This window comes from Natator depressus, chromosome 2 (genome assembly GCF_965152275.1).
Source record: "Natator depressus isolate rNatDep1 chromosome 2, rNatDep2.hap1, whole genome shotgun sequence".
NCBI classification, from domain to species: Eukaryota; Metazoa; Chordata; order Testudines; family Cheloniidae; genus Natator; species Natator depressus.
Window position 1 is genome coordinate 39,756,577 of NC_134235.1, and position 21,529 is coordinate 39,778,105.

The window sequence follows — 21,529 nt, forward strand, 5'->3', positions numbered from 1 at the left end:
CTTCCCCACAAGAGGCTCTGATCGGGTCCTCAGTTATTTACCCACTGCATAATTTTCATTAGCAATAGGTTAGTTTTTTTCCAATCCAGTTCTGAAAGGTCTTAAGTACTTGCTCTCAATCATATAGTGTATGCTGACACCTGGTGGCACTGAACAACCAAATCTTCATTAACAACTCTTATTTTCCACCTTGGGTTTAGAATTGTTTTGTTTTCCTGTTGTATTTTATGAATGTTTGAGTTTAAGTCCTCAGTAGAATGCGCACACACAGTGTAGCTAGACATTGCTAGCAGTGTGTTATGAAATGATTGCTTGGAGAGCTATTTTCAAGCTAACAGAGTATTGTAATCTCAGGAGCAATTATTCCATTATAAAATGGAGTGAATATGTCCCATTAGTTTCCATAGTCAATAGATAGCACTGTAAAACAGTAACTAAAATTCTGGGCCCAATCTTGCTCCCACTGAGCCAGTGGCAAAACTGTCCTTGAGTTCAGTGAGAGCAGGAGCAGTGCTATGTTACCTATTCAATGACTGTTTTTTACAATTACATTTGCGGTACCATCACATTGCTCTATATATATATGTCATTTTAAAAACGCATTTGTATGAGTAGACAGTTATTCATGGTACCAAATGAAAGTTTGTTTCATTTCAAGTTAAAATAAGCAGTATTTAGTCAGTTGTCATGGTTTAAAAGAGATCCATTATATGACTTTTACATTAAAAGTTCGATTAAAATCATGTTTAAAGTTCATTTCCTCTAATCTTATCCTGCTTTTGATTAGTTTTAAGAGCAGTTGATGGTCTTGTGCCTTGCAGTTTTTGCATTTTATATTTTGTGTACACAGTCTGGAATTTTATGTGAAATTGTAGGTTTGATCTTTGACCTCTGTTTACTATAATACTGATTTACCACTAATTTGATAGCAAGCCGTAGGGGTCTAGTGTAAACAAGCCGCTCACTTTACATAGCTATATTTGACTCCTAAGTGGAGAAGAATGTATAGAGTATGTGCAGGATACTGTAGTCTACTACAGAAATAATAAAAACCACATCACTGTTCAACTCCCAGGTAACATTTACATTTAGATAAAATATGTTGTATGCCTGATAGGGAGAGAGAATGCATTTCTTATTCAAAAAACAAATCTAAGATGTTTTAGATTATTAGTTAGAGTGTTGATGAGCTCATTCCTGCTCCACTGAAATCAATGGGAGCTTTGCCATTGACTTTAAGCAGATCAGGATTAATTCTAAATTGAGAGAGTAGAGAAGATAAAAATGAAAATGCAAAGGACCAAAATTTATTTCACTCACAGTCTAGAAAGTAAAGGGCAAAAGCCTTCTCTGAGGTCTGTAAAACGTAACTCTGCTCCAATACTCTTTTTTTTCTTTACACTGATAGACATCCCAAAGGGAAGCAGCTCGCAATCAATACTGTAGTAGAAATCAAAGAGTCTTCCCAAAATGGCGGAGTTACCAAACGTAAGCCAGGCAAAAGTATAGCACCGATGAACTACACTGCGGATTTCAAAGAGCATTATTCTTGGAAACGTCCGACAGTACACTTGTGTTCCGTGCAGGATGTTTCCTCGGAACATTTAACTCTAAGTGGCATGAAGTTTTACAAATTATTAAAAATAAAGTGACGTTCGACTAATTGCAGCTGCCGGAAGGGGAGACTTTCTGCTATTGTGAGGGGGCAATTGAATTCAAATAGTTCAATATTATTCAAATGAATGTGACCCTTCCTTGGACTGTAAGCTGGTTCTGTTACTAATGTAAAAAGAAATTTGAGACCTATTACATATCCAATACCATCTTCAATTATAAAAATCAGTGTAGCGTTAGAGTATAGACAAGATGGGGTAAAATGGCTGGACCCTAGAATAATGCTTCCATCGCTACTAGCATTGCACTGTACCAACAGCAGGAGAAACTCAGAAAATGCTCAGCTACAGAAAACCTAACTCCACCCTCAAGCAAGAGGAAGATCAGAGTCACATTTTTATTTCAAGTGATAAGCTGATGAGAAATGAGTGATCTATGACAATGGTCCTGGGCCTTGCAGGTTTATTTTGAGGGTCAATTCAATGTATATTATGCCCAGGGCCGGCTCCAGGCACCGGTGTTCCAAGCAGGTGCTTGGGGCAGCAGTTAGAAAGGGGCGGCAGTTCCTCCGGCCGTGGTGGCAATTTGGCGGCAGCTTCTTTGTTCCGCCCACTGCACAGAAAATTGGTGGCAGCTTCTCCCCTTTGCTGGTTTTTTTCACTGCTTGGGGCAGCAAAAACTGTAGAGCCAGCCCTGTTATTCTGCCTCCAAATTTTTGTTATGCTGCCAATTTGTGCATTTTTGAAAATGGGGAACTGCTTTGCAGAAGTTATTGGCAACTGAGATGGGGACCAATGTGGCTTTTGGCACCCAGGAAAGGGTTGGAGGTGGTTTTGGTTATCCAAGCAGATGGGGGTTTTAGCACTAAGCATGGGAAGCATCAAGTCCTTCCCTCCCCACTTTGGGCAGAAACAGAGATGACTTTAAATATGGGAATAGGAGCTGGATTTGGATTTGTGTTCTCACCCCAGCAGCTGCTCCCACTGCTCTCTGGACCTATATCTGCCATTACATCCAACAATTACAAATTGAAAATGACAAATAAGAACATTAGCTGGATGTTTCTGCTAAAATGACCTGCCTTGAAGTAGCTAATGTTGACATTTAAATTGTCCCTACCCTTTTATGTTAACAGAAGAATGGAGGCCATTCACAATTCTCCCACAGCTATTATTTCAACTCTTTCTAAACTCAAGCAAACATCAGTTGCATCAGTTTACATTCCATACCCATTTTGAAAGCTACTTTGCAACCATAAACCAAACTGCCTACAGACAATTTTTTTAAAATGCCAGCTTAGATTCCAGAGTACAATTATGCAACATTTTAAAATAATCTGCAATTATGCAGCCATTCATATAGCCATGTAATAGAGAAAAGCAGCTCCAGCAGAATGTACCTATGTATTCATATCTATAACCATCCCAGAATTTACAAAGTACTCACGGGAATTGCTATCACAGGAACTAGTATTTCGAGTTAGACTGTACACATTGAATCACTGAAACAACATGTTTCTTAGTATGGAATAATCATTTAACTGAATAAGTGGCATTTAGAAATAGGATCAATGAAGAATCAGGCTTGCACAATAGAAAACCAGTTTGTCTAGAATACTAGTATTGACTATGTTTGTACTTACTGGGTGCTTGGAATAGTCTTCCTGTCATAGACCACCAAGCTTCCTTTCTTTTTCTTCAAATGCTCCTTCAAGTCTCCCTCTGTGTTCAGAATTTTGTAGCCCGACCCACTCAACCCTTGTAATATTGAATAATTTAACCTATGGAACAGGGCATCTCATACGTTTTTCCATCATCGTCACAGCAAATCCCAAAGAAAAGTGACCTCCTTACAAATTGAACACTACCTGGATTGAACTCTGGCAAGATGCTTAAGGTGGAGTGGTTGTGTATTCACTTCACATCCATCTGGAAATCGAGTCCTGCCATTGAAGCTTCTTGATGCCCACGTTATCACCAGCCATGAAGAGGCATTCATTGTTACACATGCTTGGAATTCATCAGTTTTCCATCCTAATAATATATCCATCCAAGAAAGCTACCAAAACTGAACCAGTGCTGATGGAGGTAGTTGCTAGGTTCGCCTTCAAATATCCTCATTTCTGACCATGTCCTGTCACTTGATTGGGGGCAGCTAATGAAGACAATATGAATCAGAAATGTCAGTCTGGTGTTCTCCACTCTTTCTTAGCACCCATAGTTCAGCGCTGTACAACAGAGTTAGTAAAACTATGGTTCTATAGCATGACATCCCCCCAGAGGCCGCCGGCAGCAATTGCTTACACAGAAAAGTAGCAACAGGACAATCTGTATTTTATCTTTAGCTTCTTTAATGCGTTCATGTGTTCTGTCCTTTCTGAAAGCAGCTAATCACACCTCTCTCTGCCCCCTGTGTCTGTCACCTGGGCCCCTGCACCTCTTTCTCTGCTGCTCAGTTCCCTTAAACAGAATGCTCAGTCACCTGCTGAAGGTTCATTTCTGCACCTGCACATATTGCCCAGCTGCTTAGTTCTCTCCACCCCTGCATCTCTGGACCCTCCCTGCTGGTAGATGGGAGCTCTAGTCTGGTTGCTCTGGAACTAAACAATTAATCCTATTTCCTCTCCTCCTGCTCTGCAGATTGTGTTGTTGTATCCACCTGTTGGCTCTCATCTGAGACTGTGCCCTGGTCTACACTACGGGGTTAGGTCGAATTTAGCCACATTAGGTTGATTTTAAAATGAATGCATCTACACAACCAACCCCGTTCCATCGACCTAAAGGGCTCTTAAAATCGACTTCTGTACTCCTCCCCAGCGAGGGGAGTAGCGCTAAAATCGACCTTGCTGGGTGGAATTTGGGGTAGTGCAGATGCAATTTGACGGTATTAGCCCCCTGGAGCTTTCCCAGAGTGCTCCAATGTGACCGCTCTGGACAGCACTTTGAACTCAAATGCACTAGCCAGGTGCACAGGAAAAGCCCTGGGAAATTTTGAATTTCATTTCCTCTTTGGTCAGTGTGGCAAGTTCAGCAGCACAAATGACCATGCAGTTCCCTCAGAATCACAAACGAGCTCCAGCATGGACCAAAAGGGAGACACTGGATCTGATTGCTGTATGGGGAGAAGAATCTGTGCAGGCTGACCTCCGATCAAAAAGAGGAAATGCTAATATATATGCCAAAACCACACAGGGCATGGTGGAGAGGCTACAACAGGGACACACAGCAGTGCCGCGTGAAAGTTAAGGAGCTCAGGCAAGCCTACCAAAAGACAAAGGAGGCAAATGGTCGCTCCGGGTCAGAGCCCCACACATGCCGCTTCTATGATCAGTTGCATGGCATTCTAGGTGGGGACCCTACCACTACCCCACCACTGTTCATGGACACCTGCAAGGGGGGAGTCTGATGCAACAGGGAGGAGGATTTTGTGGATGAAGAAGAGGAGGAGGAGGGGGAGAATGCGCAGCAGGCAAGTGGTGAATCCATTCTCCTCGGCAGCCAGGACCTTTTCATCACCCTGGAGCCAATACCCTCCCAAGACGGGATCCCTGACCCTGAAGCTGGAGAAGGCAGCTCTGGTGAGTGCACATTTGTAACTACAGTACAGGGTTTAAAAGCAATAGTGTTTAATGTCTGATTTGCCCTGAAGAATTGGGATGCATTTGCAGCCAGTACAGTTACTGGAAAAGTTTGTTAACGTGCCTGGGGATGGAACGGGAATCCTCCAGGGACATCTCCATGAAGCTCTCTTGGAGGTACTCTGAAAGCCTTTGCAGAAGGTTTCTGAGGAGGGCTGCCTTATTTCGTCCTCCACGGTAGGACACTTTACCATGCCAAGCCAGTAGCAAGTAGTCTGGAATCACTGCAGCACAAAGCATGGCAGCGAATGGTCCTGGGTTTTGGTCGCATTCAAGCAACATTCCATCTTTATCTTTCTGTGTTAGGCTCAGGAGAGTGATATCATTCATGGTCACCTAGCTGAAATAGGGGAATTTTTGTAAAGGAACAGTAAAAGGACCTTGTTCGTGCTGGGTTGTTTGCGCTTGGCTAAAAGGGATCATCCCGGAGAATAGCCATGCAGCGGGGTGGGGGGAGGTGTGTGCTGCACATCCACCCGAAAACCGCAGCTCCTCCTTTTAAATGTGAAACCCAACCGGCATTGCTTGCTATGGGAAAGGATGGCACTGCAGTTTGAAACCATTCCCACAAGTTATGAAGGCAGAAGAAGCCAACCCTGCGTACCAAAAGGCTTACCGTGGCTGCCTGGAAACCAAATTCTGTTGCCCAACTGTTTGTGAACTGGCAGGCACTCAGTATAAAAGGCAAAATGCGATCTTGTACTTAAAGCACAGGTGCTGTCTGCTGTGAATTGCTTGGTTCACTGTATAAGAGTCTCCCTTTTGTTCTCAGAAATGTATCATCTTAAATTTTACTCTCCTTTTTTATCTCCCCCCAGGTGCAAATGTTTCTATGCTCCCCTATTATCTCCATCCCTGAGGTTATCACAGATTAGAAGACGAAAAAAAAGCACTTGCAATGACATGTTTTCCGAGCTCATGCAGTCCTCCCATACTGATAGGGCACAGCTTAATGCATGGAGGCATTCAGTGGCAGAGGCCAGGATGCATTAAGTGAGCGCGAAGAGCAGAGGCAGGAGGCGATGCTGAGGCTAATGGCAGAGCAAATGGACATGATGAAGCATCTGTTGGAGATGCAGAAAAGCCAACAAGAGCACAGACGCCTGCTGCATCCACTGTATAACTGCCTGCCCTCCTCCCCAAGTTCCATAAACTCCTCACCTAGATCCCAAGAACGCGGGGGGAGGCTCCGGGCACTCAGCCACTCCACTCCAGAGGATGGCCCAAGCAACAGAAGGCTGTCATTCAAACAGTGCTTATTGTAGCCACACTACAAATCAAAAATGTGGCCTTGTCCTTCCCTCCTCCCACACCCCATCCCACCCAGGCTACCTTGTCAGTTATTTCACTTTTTTTAATTAATAAAGAAAGAATGCATTGTTTCAAAACAATAGTTACTTTATTTCCTTTGCCAGCTGTGATCGAAGGGGGGAGGGTGGTTGGCTTACAGTGAATTAAAATCAACAAAGGGGGCGAGTTTGCAGCAAGGAAAAACACACACAACTGTCACACCGTAGCCTGGCCAGTCATGAAACTGGTTTTCAAAGCCTCTCCGATGCGCAGCGTGCCTTGCTTTGCTCTTCTAATCGCCCTGGTGTCTGGCTGCTCAAAATCGGCCACCAGGTGATTTGCCTCAACCTCCCACCCTGCCATAAACATCTCACCCTTACTCTCACAGATATTATGGGGCACACAGCAAGCAGCAATAACAATGGGAATGTTGGTTGCGCTGAGGTCTAACCTAGTCAGCAAACAGCACCAGCGAGCTTTTAAATGTCCAAAGGCACATTCTATCACCATTCTGCACTTGCTCAGCCTATACTTAAACTGCTCCTTACTAATGTCCAGGCTGCCTATGAATGGCTTCATGAGCCATGGGAGCAAGGGGTAGGCTAGGTCCCCAAGGATAACTACTGACATTTCAACATCCCCAATGGTAATTTTCTGGTCTAGGAAGTAAGTCCCTTCTTGCAATTGCTATAAAAGCCCAGAATAGCTAAATATGCAAGCATCATGCACCTTTCCTAGCCATTCCACATTGATGTCAGTGAAACGTCCCTTGTGATCCACCAGTGCTTGCAGCACCAATGAGAAGTACCCCTTGCGGTTTACGTACTGGTTAGCAAGGTGCTTCGGTGCCAAGATAGGGATATGTGTTCAGTCTATCGCCCCACCACAGTTAGGGAACCCCATTGCAGCAAAGCCATCCAGTATGATCTGCACATTTCCCAGAGTCACTACCCTTGATAACAGAACGTCAGTGATTGCACTGGCTACTTGGATCACAGCAGCCCCCACAGTAGACTTGCCCTCTCCAAATTGATTCCTGACTGACGGTAGCAGTCAGGCGTTGCAAGCTTCCAGAGGGCTATCGCCACTTGCTTGTCAGCTCTCAGGGCAGCTCTCATCTTGGTATTCCTGTGCTTCAGGGTGGGGAAAGCAACTCACAAAGTTCAAGTGAAAGTGGCTTTACGCATGCAAAAGTTTCGAAGCCACTGTGAATCATCCCGTACCCGCAACACTATGTGGTCCCACCAGTCTGTGGTTGTTTGCCGGGCCCAGAATTGGTGTGACACTGTATCAACCAGTCCCACTGCCATCATGATGTCCCAATTGCCACAGCCCGTGCTTTCAGGAACATCTGTGTCCGTGTCCTCATCACAGTCGTCCTCGTGCTGGCGTCTCTTAGCCCGGTTCTGCACATACTGCAGGATTATGTGCGAGGTGTTTACAATGCTCACAACAGCAGCGGTGAGCTAAGTGGGCTCCATGCTTGCCATGGTATGGCATCTGCATGGGTAATCCAGGAAAAAAGGTGCAAAACAATTGTCTGCCGTTGCTTTCACGGAGGGAGGTAGGGAAGGAGGGGCAACTGGCGACATGTACCCAAAACCACCCACGACAATGTTTTTGCCCCATCAGGCATTGGGAGCTTAACCCAGAATTCCAATGGGCGGCAGAGACTGTGGGAACTGTGGGATAGCTACCCACAGTGCACCGCTCCGTAAGTCGATGCTAGCCACGGTATTGAGGACGCACTCCGCCGACTTAATGTGCTTAGTGGGGACATACACAATTGACTGTATAAAATCGATTTCTAAAAATCGACTTCTATAAAATCGACCTAATTTCATAGTGTAGACATACCCTTAGATTATATGCTCTTCAGGGCAGGGACTGCATTTTCATTATGTATTTGTACAGTGTCTAGCACAATAGGGCCCTGGTTGGGGGCCAGAGGTGCTCTGCAATATAAATAATAAGAGCAGCCTGAATGGCCACCAGTGCCCATGTGTGTCCTACAAAAGACATTTCAGAGGGACACACTGCTAATAATGCTGCTGTAGCTTGTATCTCTGGGAGCACTGTTCAGCAAAACAACAATACCTGAGAAACAACATGGAATGAGGAAGGGATGCCAACCTAATTATTCCAAGAGTTTTCTCACAGTATGCCTTCCTGGGCCATTTCATATAAATGAGGCCAACAAGCAAGATTTCCAGCCACAGCAGACTGGCAGATGGACAGTGTAAATAGTAATTGCCCAAGGGTATCCAAGATTCTCTAGTTCTTTGATATGTATGTGTCTACAGAACTGTTCAGATTATGCTCAGTTACATTCTCTACAAATCCTAGGATGCAACAGCTCTGCCTTTGGTTCTCAATGTAGAGCCTCTCTGCTACTCTGTGAGACTATGTCTATCCTCCTGTGATTATCAGCCCCCCCCAACCCTTCTTTCTTCATGATCCCCCAAATGTCTTGACCACCTTTAATGCTCTCTCAACCCTTTAACTTCACTTCTATTCCCTTTTCCTGCTACAGTGATAAAAATTTGTCCAAAGGAATTTCAGACTTCATCTTTAAAACCCAGTGGAGTAGTTTCCCCTTACAAAACACGAATTAGTTACATTCTGTGCACACTTCATACACACACTCCTATTTAATTTCATTCATTTATGGACAAAACCATCCTACTGAAATTGAGTAGCCTTTAAGAGAAAGAAGTTGGGTGAACATATAAACAAGTGTTTACATGCACCATCAAGTGTATTTGCTCTTGAATATTACTTACTATCCTATTGAAAAAGTTTCACTTGGCTAGTCACTGAGCAGAAATAATACCATGCTGTATAGGTGACTAATAAAACATCACAAATAGCAAATAGGTGACGTGACATCTTGAAAACAGACCCATCGGCTGAAATCTGTTCACATAAATTATTTGGAAAATAGTTGCAAATAACGAATATGCTCACAGAAATAAGTCTGAGTGCAAATGACTCAGAGCTAAAAAAGATAACCAGCCTAAGTTATTGGAGTTAGTCAGTGCTCAGCGGTTGTGAAAGAGTTAAGCTTTCAGGCAGCTGATACAGAACAGGGGTAGGGCACTGGGAAGTTGCGGGGGAGGGAAGGTCTGAGTGCTGTGCTAGGAGCAGTAAAGCTAGCTGAAAAATTCCTGCATTTTGCTTTGTTGTTATGCTCCCCCTACAAATTTGTATAGGCAACAAAACAAGCCATAGCTCCCAATACACCTCCAAGTTCCCCAGTGTCCCAGCAGTAGCTCTTCTCCCTCCCCCGACTCTTCATACACCTGTGCAATGTCCGGGCAGCAGTGGGTGCAGAGGAGTGTGTCATCCAGGCAGAATTTCCTACTCCCAAACCGTCCCAAACCAGGAAGTGACTGTAAAGTTTTCACGCTCCTCTCCTGAGAGCAACACGTCCCCTCCTGCTCATGGCACTGCCTGCAGCGGAGTCCCCCTGGGGGCACAACTGATGGCTGGAGAAATGCCCAGCCTGACCGCATTAGACCAGCTGCCCTGGAACTCCACCTCTGCGGAGCAAGGGGCCAGAAATGGGTCCCACTTCAACTTTTGGTACAACACAAACAAGGTAAGCAGGGGAGTGTCTGACCCAGGAGGGCTTAGGAGTGGGAGTGCAAGGTAGAACCCAGTAGAGGGGGAAGGGGAGTTTGTTACAGGAGTTAGGACAGTTTCACAGGAAGTTTCTTTTTGCTGCTTCATGTTACTTGCTTTAAAGACAGGTTTCAGAGTAGCAGCCGTGTTAGTCTGTATTCGCAAAAAGAAAAGGAGTACTTTTGGCACCTTAGAGACTAACCAATTTATTTGAGCATAAGCTTTCGTGAGCTACAGCTCACTTCATCGGATGCATTCATTTTCCACTGAATGCATCCGATGAAGTGAGCTGTAGCTCACGAAAGCTTATGCTCAAATAAATTTGATAGTCTCCAAGGTGCCACAAGTCCTCCTTTTCTTTTTGCTTTAAAGAGCCACCCTTAAGCCGTTTACACCTGCTTTTCATTAGTTAATTAATCAGCATTCAGCCTCTGCTCGGTTAGCTCTGGACACTCCTCTATCCCCAAAGCATAGGACACTGAAAGATGCAAGAAATAGGCATTTACCAACCCTCATGAGGAGAGACAAATGTTCTCCTATGACAGTTTAGGGTGTAGCTATTTTTTTTAAGTGCCAACACTGTGCTTGGTGCTGTATAGGTCACAAAATGGAGACCGGCCCTGCATTTTAGAGCTGACAACTTGTTTGTACATCTGCTAATAATAAAAAAAGCTGATTACATACCTTGGCCTCCTCCCTTTTTATGGATTAACAAACTGGGAAGGAATGGAAGTTAATAAACACTATCCTGTTTGGATGAGAATTGAGGTCCCTTTTTGTAATGCAAAGTTCTTAATCATTACAGAAGACAGTCTTTTTTACATTTGACTTGTAAAGAGCTACTACCCCCTCCCCCCCCCCACAAAATGTCCCAACACTAGATCATACTCCTTTTGAGGGTCCCAGTAACTCCCTCCCCTGCTCTGATTCTGCATTCACCTATTGGGCAGGTATCCAGGCAGCAGTTAGGATAGAGGCCTGTGTCAGACAGATAGTCTCCTACTCCCAAACCAGTGAGTGACTGTGAAGTCTCCACAATTCTCTCCTCTGACTAACTAGTCCCCTCCAGCGCTGGGTTGTGCCTGGTATTGCTTGTGGCACGACTGCAGTGCTTACCCAGGAACTGGGCAAGTGAGAGCCAGAACTTAAGTGATGCCTGATGATGGCAAAGAGAGGGACATCCTGAATGCCATAGATGGGGAATTACACCTTCAGGGAACAGATTGCTGGCAATGGATCACTGTCTGACTTCTGGTCCAACACAAGCAAGGTAAATAAAATGACTTGCAAGATAGGAGGGAGTTTAAGTGAGTTTAGAAGCTAGAGCCCAGGAGCCCAACTGAACTTGCTGAGCTACTCAGGGAAGGTAGTGCAGAGGAACTGCTGATGTGACACAAGGAGTCAACAAGTGCTTATATTAGGAGGTTCTCTCGGGTCACTCGATAACAGACCTCAAAGTGGCAATTCTTCAACAAAAAAACTTCAAAAACAGACTCCAACGTGAAACTGCAGAACTGGAATTAATTTGCAAACTAGATACCATCAGATTAGGCCTGAATGAAGACTGGGAGTGGTTGGGACATTACAAAACCCAAACTTAATTTCCCCAATACTAATTTTTCCCTACTGTTACTCACACCTTCTTGTCAACTGTCTGTAATGGGCCACTCTCTTACCACTTCAAAAGTTATTTCTCCTCCCTTGGTATCCTGCTGTTAATTGATTTATCTCATTAGACTGACCTAACACTTGGTAAAGCAACCCACATCCCTTCATGTATTTATACCTGCTCCTGTATCTTTTACTTCATGCATCTGATGAAGTGGGCTTTAGCCCACGAAAGCTTATGCCCAAATAAATTTGTTAGTCTCTAAGGTGCCACAAGGACTCCTCGTTTTTTTATAATAGGAGGTTACTCTCTCTAATGCCCAGCTGTGCTTTAGTTTTTTTAGGGGTAGTTATTTAAGTATAACTTTTGTTATTATTGGTTAGATAAAATATGAAAGTACTCTCGGAGTTTTGAACTGTTTTGTGGAACATTCTGTCACTTTAATTTGGATACCAGAACATGGTCTTTGGGAAAATACTTATTCTTTCTGTTCCTCAGTTTACTTGTAAAACTGGGACTACAAAGGAAATAACAGTAGCTAGATCTAGGGTAGTGAGGACAGTGTGAATATGTGTATACACATACACACACACACAATTATATATATATTATTAAAAAAACAGGACTAACATGATGTATGCTCATCATTGGCCTGATTCCTCTGCTTGTGTATCTTAGCCCTTTCCCACACCTTTCACTTGTCTATTTAGGCCACAGTTGTACAATGAGAAGTATGGAAGTGCATCCCCGTGCACATGGAGCTCACTGAAGTCTATGGAGCTCTGTGTGCAACTCCTTGCAGGAGCAGGCCTTGGATTGTATTCTTTTTGCTGCAGGGACTAGGTCTTCCTGTGTGTTTGTACTGCACGTAGCACAATGGGGCCCTGATCCTGATGGGGTCTTTTGGGCAGGAGCACAGTTAATAAGAAACAATGCTTATCAAGATATGGGTGTTGTAAGGCTTAAACCATGGTATGTAAAGCATTTTGAGGTCTTCTGACTATATCTCCCAGACTTCAGTTCCCAAAGTGTTGATCTTTTTCCCTTTTCAGTTTGCCTCTTTGGAAGTATTGAAACTATTTTCTGTTTCCTTTTTTGGAAAATGCATTGTCCCAGTTTTGTTGGGGGACTGATGTCCTTTTTCAGAACTGCCTGTGGAGGGTCCTGAAGGCAGGTGATCTTTGACCATGTATAACAAAAGTATAGGAGCTTTTTGTTTTTATCGAGAAGTGAATGATAATAGCTGAGGCAGTTTATTGTTAGTGTAGAAAAGTCCATCAAGACAGAATCATATATTCTGACATTTTCTCTGTGCCTGCCCTGTATTACACATTGTGGTATACTGACATGTTTAATAATGGATTCATAGTGGATTAAATATGCATTTAGTACCTGTAACATTGCTTGACAAACTATTGTCACCTTTTGGGAACTCGTAGACTTATTGCAGTCATTCTCAAACTTTTTAGTAGGGCAACCCAAACTGCATTTGTCTCTTTTTTTGTGACCCACACAGGATCCAAATTCATGGGGGTGAGCGCAAAATCATAGGCCAGCATCTTCATCTTCTGTTGCCACTTCCTTCTCGCTCCACCACGGGGCATTGACCATACGCAGTATCACCTTCTACCTTAGACTAAAAAAAACCCGAGGATCTTAGAGACTAACAAATTTATTTCAGCATAAGCTTTCGTGGGCTAAAACCCACTTCATTGGATGCATGCAGAGGAAAATACACTAGGAAGATATATATACACAGAGAACATGAAAAAATGGGTGTTGCCATACCAACTCTAATGAGACTAATCAATTAAGGTGGGCTATTATCAGCAGGAGAAAAAAAACTTTTGTAGTGATAATCAGGATGGCCCATTTCAAACAGTTGACAAGAAGGTGTGAGTAACAGTAGGGGAAAAATTAGCATGGGGAAATAGTTTTTATTTTGTGTAATGACCCATCCATTCCCAGTCTTTATTCAAGACTAATTTAATGGTGTCTAGTTTGCAAATTACTTCAAATTTTGCAGTTTCTCGTTGGAGTCTGTTTTTGAAGGGGTTTTTTTGGAGAATTGCGACTTTTAGGCCTGAAATTGAGTGACCAAGGAGATTGAAGTGTTCTCCGACTGGTTTTTGAATGTTATAATTCTTGACGTCTGATTTGTGTCCAGAGTTGTCAATAGGCTTTGTTGCAAGGATAGGTTCCTGGGTTAGTGTTTTTGTTGTGTGGGGTGTGTGGTTGCTGGTGAGTATTTGTTTCAGATTGGGGGGGCTGTCTGTAAGCGAGGACTGGCCTGTCTCTCAAGATCTGTGAGAGTGAGGGATCGTCCTTCAGGATAGGTTGTAGATCCTTGATGATGTGCTGGAGAGGTTTTAGTTGGGGGCTGAAGGTGACGGCTAGTGGTGTTATGTTACTTTCTTTGTTGGGCCTGTCCTGGAGTAGGTGACTTCTGGGTATTCTTTTGGGTCTGTTTCTTTTTTTTTTTTTTTTGCTGATACAGACTAACATGGCTACCACTCTGAAACCTGTCACCCTGAGACTGCAACCCTAATCCCTGCCTGGTATATGTGTGTGTGTGGCCGGGGGAGGCTGGAGAGCGAGCACACCCCATGTTCACCCTGACTTCTGTCCCACACTGCTGGGCCTGGCTTCCCACTCTGGGTATTGCAGCCTGGGCATCCCCAGAAATTTTTCACGTGGTACAAATAACTGAACCATTCTCATGGTGTCTACACATACTCTTATCTTACACTGGGCACAATGCGGCTAGGCCAAACTCCCTTCTGTTCACCTCCCAGGCTCTCCACAGCCCCTCTCCCAGCCAGCCCTCTTCTGTGGGCACTCACTGTAGTTCCCATACTTGTAGGAGGTCTTAAAGCGGTCACTGAACAAGTCCTGCAAGCAGAGCAGAGGGGACATGGGGTGCTGGAATGGGGGCGAGGCCAAACAGGCCCCCAGGAGGGAGCCTTGGTGCGGGAGCTGGCCCAACGGCAGCAGCAAGGAGGAACAGCGCTGCCTGCTCAGATTTGGCCTCATGGCCCTGCATCATGACGGGGGGCAGCAGAGCCAAAATTGAGTGAGTGGCATTGCAGCCTGGTGCACGAGGGTCACATCACTGCTCAGGTTTGGTCTCGTGGACCCTCCATCATGGTGAAGGAGCTGTGGGGCCCAATGTGAGTGGATAGTGGGGCATACAGGGCTGCTCCTCTTCACTGCTGCTGTTGAGCCAGCTTCTGCACCAGTTCGTGAACCAGACCTGTTGGAGCTCAGGTTGGGCCCCCCCAGTGAATTTGGCCCTAGGTATGCGCCTAGGTTTTCTATGCCTTAATCTGGTCCTGCAAATGCTACGCACCCTGTGTAATATGTATACATTTGTGGGTACCAGTGCACAGCACCAGTCAGATTTGGCCCAGTCACCTTTCTATCTGTCATGATGGAGGGGCAGCCTGTGCAAACCTGGAGGGAGCTGCAACCCTGTACACCAGGTAGCAATGCCTGGAGTGGGGACCTGGGCCCAGCCCCACAAGACAGGAGCCACCGCTGCAGGGTGAGTGCGGGTCAGGCTTGCTCTCCAACTTTCCCACCGGGAGGCACATTTGCCCTGGGATTGCTACCCATCTAGAACCTTCCAGAGACACCATTTGGGAAACACTGTCCCAGAGTATGTCTTCACTACCAACATTAAAGCGCTGCCGTATAGCGCAGCACCAGCGCTGGGAGAGAGCTCACCACCACGAGGGGAGGGGAGTAGCTACCAGCACTGGGAGCATGCTGAAACTTGCAGTGCTCAGGGGTGTGTTTTTTCACACCCCTGAGCAATGTTCCCTCTAATTTTTGACAGGCCATGTGTGCAAAAAATTTCTTCTGTGCAAATTGTTGTGCAAGCGGTGTTTCACCATGTGCGCGGGGTTTCGGATCTGTGTGCGTGCGCACAGTTTAGAGCAAACAGTGCCCTGAGCGAGAAAGTTGCAGCGCTCGTAAAGTGGCAGTGTAGACAAGGCCCCAGTCTTTCTAGGCTTGTCTACACTGAGTTAATTGATCACCAGCTAACCTGAGGCAGTTGACGTTTGTAAAGGCTACTCTGGATGCTCCCCAGATGTTTATTCCAGCGTGCAAATGTCTGTGGTTTATTCCATAGAATGCAGGGAATAGTCTCACTGTCCTGATTGCAGAATGGGGACTGCTGTGCTCCATGAGATACACTCGTGCACCTGCATACAGCCTCATTGAAGTCCAAGGGTTTCCCCCCAAGGACACGTGGCCGGACTGAGGCTGATGTGAGTTATCAGGAAAATGGGAATGCTCCCCTTTCTCCCCCGGGTAAAATGTCTACTAAAATGAATAAACATCTCAAACCATGCTTTGCAAAGTACGTCCTCCCCATTCACAGTTCCTTACGTGTCTGGACTATGAAACTTTATGCTTAACATTTTTAGTTCTCTGCTTCGGGGGAGTGGACAGAATTTCCTTAAGTATCATATTTTCCAGCACTCCTAATGCAAAAATATGCTCAGACTTTAAAAAAGCAAAACAAATTCCCCTTTTGGGATCGTTCCTGGGGAATCTGAATGCAAAAGATGACTTTGTTAAAATTAGGACCGTAAAACCTGGTTTATAATGGAACAGTTTTGCAACCTTCACTCGCGCAGTTGCTACCAGAGCTGACGTATATCACTCATTTATTTTCTTGTATTGTGACCACCGTTCTGAATGAAAGGGGACTGTGCTGTTTATCTGCCATATAATTAAAATCGCCTAGTGAGGAAGCATGGCCTGCTGTTTATAAATGCAGGACTGGGAGCCAGACAGGCTCCTAGATGATCTTTCAGGCTCTGCCAAAGACTTGGACCTTGCATACCCCGGCAGAGCCTCACTGAAATCAACAAGGGTCCAGACGAAGAGGTTTTCATTATCATGGAACTGCTGGATTAAACATTTACGAGAGTTGTATATTGTTAGGGGCTTATTCCTTCACCCGCTTACTTCCCTGATCCTTCTCGCATGAACAGAGAGCAACAATACCTGAAGTCCAAAGGTGCAAACAATTCAATGTTATTGGGGTGAACTTCCAGCAAGCATGATTCCAGTTTCCTTCCTTAGTGTCCCCCTTCCCAGCTCTGACACCACAGAGCCTTGCCTGTGTCCCTGTTCCCATTCCTCCCCTTAGCAAAACATGATTCCAATTTCCCCACCCCATTCCCTGTTCCCATTCCTCTCACCCTTACTTCCTGATTGCCTGCAGACTATATAGTAAAACTTGAGTTCCGCTTAGCTATACCTTAACCAATCATTTTCCTGAAATTTAACTAACCAATCCTAACATATTGAAACATGATTATTTAACCAATTATAGCCCACCACCTTAATTAGTTTACACCCAGCAAAATTAATTATACAGCAGACAGAAACAATCACAGAACCAGACAGAGTCCATGCAAATAAACAATAGCAAAGTGGGAACTATAATGACAAAACAATACAGAAGTGAGGATTTCACAACTACATCTATAAAGACATTAGGGTTTCCCAGCTGTGTCTATTGATAAGTGAGTTCTTACTGAACAGAAAACTATGAAACTAAACTTCCTTTTACATCTTCTAGGCACTTCCCTTTCTCTGGAGGTGACAGGCATTATCAGGACAGGACTGTATTCCTAACAGCCCAATAGCACCTTATTTCAATGTGACTAGTTTGGAATGTGAGGATGTGACCGGTCGCTTCCCAGCTTATGGCTGCCTCTGTTGCTTAGCCTAAGAACAGGGCCTCAGACTGTCACTGTAAGAGAAGGCCCGTAAACAGGCAGACTGTGATTTTGATTCTTTCTTTTATACCTCTATAACTAGCTAAGTGATAAGAATACACCTAAATTCTTAAAGTATAGGCCTTTGCAGACAGTCCTGAATATCTATATCCTAACATATATATGTATTATGAGCAGGGGTGAAAGTAACTTAAAGGGCTTACCGGTACGCCGGAGTCCTGAGCGGGGGCATGGCTTCAACTGGAAGAGGCGTGGCCTCAACCAGAAGATTTGTTTAAATCAAGATTTAAAAGCCCTGGGGCTCCGGCTGTGGCTGGGAGCCCCGGGGCTCAGGGGCGAATTAAAGGGCAAGGGGCTCTGGCCGCTGCAGAGCTCCGGGCCCTTTAAATCACCGTGGGAGCCCTGCCGCCGCTACCCCGAGGCTCCGGCAGTGATTTAAAGGGCCGGGGCTCCCCGCAGCGGCTGGAGCCCTGGCCCTTTAAATCACCGCAGGGGAAGCCAATCTGGTCTGGCACGGCGTACCGGCTTACTTTCACCTCTGTATATGGTAAGATTCTGTGTGAGCACAGAACTCACAGCCCTGAGGAATGGGAGGGCTAACGTGGCTATAAGCCACCTTGGTGCCCTCCTTCCTAGGCTGCTCTGGGGACTGCAGAGACCACCAGCATAATTTAGATAATTTTATGGGCTCGCCACCTAGGCCACAGCCCTACCCAAAATATCTGCAGCACAGCATGCTGCTTTCCTGCCCAAGACATCCCATTCCTAGCCACACTGCCAGTACACACTCTACGCCAGAGGTTACCAGGAGTCCACATTGCCTGCACCAAGGGAATCCTCCACAACTGCATATGGGGCTTTTTAGGACCCTTTTGTGCTACCTCAGCCCTTTCATACCGCATAAAGGGGCAGGAGCAGGGATGAAGATCTTGCTCTCAAGTCTTATTTCCTTTTATGCTTATCCTAACAATATTTTTCTAAAACTGTATATAGCCTATATGGAAGGAGTCAATCTTTCTTTCTTAATTTGGATACTGTGGTGTATGTGATATGATTGTTTTCTGTATTGAACTTGTAAAATTTCTTCGAGCAGTTGTCTGCAGGGGCAGTTGGCATTTTGTGAGGCAGAAATGATGCAGCATGTTACAGAGAAGGCACACGTGCTCTCTCTTGGAGATTTTATTTTTGTTCGTTCTTGCTTTTCCCTTGCTCTAAAACAAATCACTGGGATTTGAAGCATGTGACTGCTCCTTGTGTGTTGGGGAAAAAACACATAATGAGCCTATCATGGAGTTGGCTGAAAAATGGTAGTTTTGTGACGATTTTAAAAACAATTAAAAATATTAGCACCACAGGTTTAAAAAGGAACAATTCTGCACTTACAGGAATTTTTTTCACAGCCGTGTTCATTTTTATTTATTGTTTGTTTTCATTCTTTTCCACTTCCTTTTTTCCTTTTCTTCCCCTTTTTCCAAAGGTGGGGAAAAAAGGAGGGAGGAGAGAAATGGGAAAACCAGAAACCAGAAAAATATATTTTTGAAGAAAATTAAAATCCCCCCCCCCCCCACACACACACACACAGAGCAGGGCCGGCTCCAGGCCCCAGCGTTCCAAGCAGGTGCTTGGGGCGGCAGTTCGAAGGGGGCAGCAGTTCTTCCGGCCGTGGCGGCAATTCTGCGGCAGCTTCTCTGTGCCGCCCACCGTGACGGCAAATCAACGGCAGCTTCTTCCTTTTGCCGTCCGCGGCGGTAGTTTTTTTCACTGCTTGGGGCGGGCAAAACTGTAGAGCCGGCCCTGATACACACACACACACAAATTCCCTTCCCATTTCAAAAAGGATATCTTACAGTGAAAAGGATCTGATGTTAAAAACTTTCATTCAAAAAATGTTGACCAGCTCTAATTATTACTTGTATAAAATCTTTGAAGCCACTCATAGAGTTTAAGGCCAGAAGGGACTATTAGATCCTCTCACAGGGCTTTCAGTTTCACCCACTGCTTGACTAAAGCATCACTGGTTTGGTTGAAGCATCACTTCCAGAAAGGCATCCAGTCTTGATTTGAAGATACCAAGAGATGGAGAATCTACCACTTCTCTAATCACTGTCACTGTTAAAAATGTGTGCCTTATTTCTAAATTGTATTTGTCTGACTTCAGCTTCCAGCCACGGGTTCTTGTTATGCCTTTCTCTGCTAAATTAAAGAGCCCTTTACTACCTGGTATTTTCTCCCTGTGAAGGTCCTTGTACATTGTAATCAAGTCACCTCTCAGTCTTCTTTCTGACAAGCTAAACAGACTGTGCTCTCTAAGGCCTTGCGTAACCGACACAGTTTTGTCGGTAAAAGTCAGCTTGCATCACAAAACAGTGGAGGTGAACACACTGAAATGCTCCTCCCGCTGATGTAACTCCCCTGCTACGCTGACGTAATACAACCACCTCAACAAGCGGTATAGAGTTTTTGCGACATAGTTAGAGTGACGCATCATCAGTATAGTTATGTCTCCCTAATTGGCCTCCAGGAGCTGTCCCACAATGCCCATCCTTACTGCTCTGGTCAGCAGTTTGAACTCCGCTGCCCTGAAAGTACACAGGTATGCACCCCTCCCCGGTTTAAAGGCCTGTGAATTTACGAAATTCCTCTTCCTGTTTGCTCGGCATGCACAGTTCACACAGGATCTTCCCAGCTTACCATGCCAGCTTTCCACAGCAGATGTTCTCCCACATGGAGTACCCTGAAGCCGTTGGATCTGTTGAGTCTATGGAGAGAGGAGGCCCTGCAGTCACAGCTTCTCTCCAGCCATAGGAACTTTGATACCTATGGGCTGATTGCTAGTGTCATGGACGAGAAGGGGCACAAAAGGGACACGCAGCAGTGCCGTGTTAAGATCAAGGAGCTGAGGCAGGTGTACCAGAAGGCAAGGGAGGCCAACTGTCACTCTGGTGCAGCACTGAAGACGTGGTGCTTCGATAAGGACCTGCACGCCATCCTGGGCGGTGACCCTACCTCCACTGCCAAGAGCCCCGTGGATACTTCGGGGGCACTGGGGCCAGTGGCCAGCAGACTCAACCCTGAGGAGAAAGTGGTGGACGAGGAAGTGGAGCTTGAGAATGATGTGGAGCACACAACAGGGTCGTCCAGTGGTGCAGCAAGTCAGGACCTCTTTTTCACGCCAGAGAGGTCTAGCCAGTCCCATCATTCCAGCTCTGGCATATATGATGCAGGAGAGGGGAGCTCTGGTAAGTGCTTATTTTGCTTTGATACTGCACAGTGAGAGGCGATTGAACTCTCATGTACTTTTTTATATGGTAGAGGAGGGATAAGGGACAGAAATTAACATCAGAGCCTGTCCATCTATGCAGTGGGGGTATGGTGGAAAAGTTTGTTAATGTACACGGGATGTCCAGGGAATCCTCCATAGAGATCTCTAGGAAACTTTCCTGTGGGTATTCTGCAATCCTCTTCTGATTCCTTGGCAGAGCAGCCTTGTTTCTTCCTCCACTGTAGGAAACTTTGCCGCGCCACACAGCAATTATTTCTGCAGGGACCAGAACGGCACACAGAGCCAGTCTGAAGCCACATGCATGCAGGAGATGCACCCTTGCATTCTGGGTTCCCCCCTTAGGAGTGAGATAACAGGTTCGATTACCCTAGCCTCTGGAAAAGGGTACCAATATTCAAGAGTGTCTCCCTATCCACTTGTAGTAACCCCCTTCGCAAACCAACCTTTGTTCCTTCTTGCCCCTTTGTCCCCCTCCTTCCCTCCCCCCCTCCCCAGTGAACTCACCATATTTGGTACTCACGCCAAGCTGTGTACTAGCCAAGGAGCAGTGAGAAAGAGGTGTGTGTAACTTTTGTGATTCACGGCTATGAGAGCACTCACAATATTGTCTCTATTCATTGTTTCTTTGCCTTCTGCAAATGTGCCCTTGAGGACCCACTCCTCCACACTGGTGGAGCGCCTCCATCAGATAAGGCAACGAACCAGGAGGAGTA

At 45.3% G+C, this 21,529-nt stretch overlaps 1 protein-coding gene across 1 annotated transcript in view; it reads left to right on the forward strand.

Annotated features, from left to right (window-relative positions):
- NIPAL2 (NIPA like domain containing 2) overlaps positions 1–21,529 on the forward strand; it is a 150,268-nt gene that overhangs the window by 71,933 nt on the left and 56,806 nt on the right. Inside the window, exon 2 of the mRNA XM_074942898.1 lies at positions 20,482–20,772. Within this exon, the coding sequence (XP_074798999.1) occupies positions 20,482–20,772 (291 nt within the window). The remainder of the gene's footprint in view (positions 1–20,481; positions 20,773–21,529) is intronic.